The sequence below is a fragment of the Dromiciops gliroides genome, chromosome 2 (genome assembly GCF_019393635.1).
Source record: "Dromiciops gliroides isolate mDroGli1 chromosome 2, mDroGli1.pri, whole genome shotgun sequence".
In the NCBI taxonomy this organism is placed as follows: domain Eukaryota; kingdom Metazoa; phylum Chordata; class Mammalia; order Microbiotheria; family Microbiotheriidae; genus Dromiciops; species Dromiciops gliroides.
In genome coordinates this window covers 480,313,590-480,316,169 of record NC_057862.1, presented here as the reverse complement: position 1 = coordinate 480,316,169, position 2,580 = coordinate 480,313,590, and the positions used below count along the sequence as shown (strand labels likewise).

At 37.1% G+C, this 2,580-nt stretch overlaps 1 protein-coding gene across 1 annotated transcript; it reads right to left on the bottom strand.

Annotated features, from left to right (window-relative positions):
- Nucleotides 1-872: 872 nt before the first annotated feature.
- LOC122739158 (coiled-coil-helix-coiled-coil-helix domain-containing protein 2-like) lies at nt 873-1,205 on the bottom strand. The gene has a single exon (XM_043981001.1). It carries the CDS (start codon nt 1,203-1,205, stop codon nt 873-875), a length of 333 nt encoding a protein of 110 aa, XP_043836936.1.
- Nucleotides 1,206-2,580: the final 1,375 nt, after the last annotated feature.

Here is a 2,580-nt window from a genome sequence, read left to right as displayed (position 1 = left end):
TAGTAGTGCTTTCTTCTCTAATATATTTCTATTCCTCTATTATATGCACATGGTGTCTTCTTCTATTAGACTGACAATTCCTCCAGAGCAAGGACTTTTTATTTTTTTGCTTTTGTTTTTGTATCACCAATGCCTAGCACAGTGGCTAGCACAAAAATATAGGGATAGTAACTGGATTTGTTATTTTTTAAAGAAAGTCACTTTCTTTGAATTACCTAGTCATAATTTAATATGTTCTTTATACTCTTTAGGATAGCTAGGTGGTGCAGTGGATAGTGCTAGTCCTGGAGTAAGGAAGACCTGAACTCAAATCCAATCTAAGACACTTAACTAGCTATTTGACTCTAGGCAATTGACTTAACTTTTATCTACCTCAGTTTCCTCACCTATAAAACTAGCATATAATAGCACCTATATCACAGGGTTATTATGAGGATCAAATGAGATAATATTTGTAAAGCACTTAACACAGTATGTGGCAGGGCACATAGCGGTCACTTAATAAATGCTTATTCATTTCAATTCAATTAGCATCATGATCATTGGTTTTGATGAAAAAGGTGGTTTCTTAGTCCTATCATCTTATATCATCTAATATAGCTCCAAAATGGGAATATCCACCTCCTCTCCTGTAGCTCTGAAAGAAAAAACTGATAGTAACAGATAAGGAAACAACTTACAAGTGGTCTAAGACATCTTAATCATTATAGCTTGTGCTAAATTAGCTTGGTCTTCAGAATTGATTTTCTACTTCTTCCTTTTGAAGAGTTGACAGGCAACCTCTGGTGCAAGGTAGTGATGACTACTGAGAACAACTTTATTTCTCTTATTAGGCTAATCCATTTCCAACCCTACAGTGTTTAGGAACTTCATTAAATCCTTCCTGCACTTTGATCCTGGGAACACTTTAAGAATTGTTTCATCTCTAGTGGCAAAGGCTGAATGACTGTTGCTAGTGGATGGATTCCCTGGGGCTCCTGGTAAGTGACTGCAGGTTTAACATTATTCTCACATCTGAAGCCAACAGAAATGGCATGGCCAAGAGTGTGCCCCAAAGCTGAAATCACTGCTCTTCGTGCTGCAGTGATAGCTATTTGAAACATGAAACCTGATTGCTTCAGTCCAACATATGGAAATACAACTACATATAGTAGGACTGCTATTGAATGGTAAGCTTTTGGTGATGACCTAGGTCCAACTTTCATTAGGAGGGCCAAGTAGTAGAGAGCAGATGGAGAGCACCCACAATGTCTGGCTCCTACTTCTCCATAGCATTTCAACTTCTGGGAACCAAAGTATAGGGAAGAAATGTAGGCCTGTTATTTCATTGGTATAAAACTGAAGTGTAAAATACATGGCTGAAGGTCACAACACTCTCAAGTGCTGACCAAACCCAACTAGTGTTATTAATATATTTAACAAAATAAATAAATAGTGTAATAAAACATAAATAATGCTACATTTTAAAACTACCAAGGTGCAACCTTCAGGGAAACTTATGTATGAATTAAGAACCCTTGTTACTATTTGAATTTGATACCACTGGAGTAGAGATCTCTCAGTGAGGAATACCCTCTACCAAGGCAGGTCATCTATCACCTACTTTGCAATGTATGCAGTTTTGGAGAGTTGCCTAAATCCCTGAGAGAATAAGTGACTTACTTAGGATCATCCAGCTAGCATGTGTCATAGGAGTGAACGACAACCTAAGTTTTCCTAGATCAAAGAACAGCTTTCTATCCATTATAACACAGCTGCCCATGTGAGAATCATATTCTTTGAATTACAGCATTGCCAATGGTTCTTCACAACTTCACTTAAGATTCTGTAATCCAAGGTCCCTTAGTGAAACAGAAAGAAATGCACAGTATGCTATGAAGTTTAAGATATACTACTAAGAAAAAAAAGGTTTCAGTTTTAGTCTGTGGAGAGAACACCTATTAAGGAAAGATGTTACCTCATGAGATCCCCAAAGTCCTTTTTTTGACATGTGAGCAATGATAATAAGGAACAAGAGCTCAGCAAGATCCAGTGAGAATCTAATTTTAATAGGAATCTGATTGGCATATTCCCAGGTCAGACCCTCTGGCTCAAGAAAAAGAGGGAAATTATGACAGTTAAAATGAAACCTGAACTTTCTCAGGGTTCCCCATGGTGCTTGTATCTGCAAATTCAGGGTAGTAACTATATAATGAGGGTAGGATCATTTTCAGTGCTAAGAAAGGGAGGGAAGTCTTGATTTAAAAAAAAGGAAATATTATGATATACACAGCAGAGGAGGAAAACCTGACTAAGAATACTGTACAATCAGCCTCACCCAATTATCAAATTATGCCACATATTCGTAACACTATCTCCACAGAGCATTGGCCTAAAAACTTACTAAGGAAAATAAAACATGGTATTATCTATCCATGAAAAGTAGTGACTGTGTGGTGTTATACAACCATGTTTAGCATTCACTTGTCAGATCCCAGTAAAGTTTCAAGAGACATGTCTTAAGAATCAATCAACAAACATCCACTAATCTTCTACTATGCATCTTGCTAAACTCTGGGGATACAAATACTAAGCCTACAT

Excerpts from the sequence above, each read along its gene's own strand:
- LOC122739158 (XM_043981001.1), bottom strand. The coding sequence starts at position 1,205 with ATGAAAGTTGGACCTAGGTCATCACCAAAAGCTTACCATTCAATAGCA.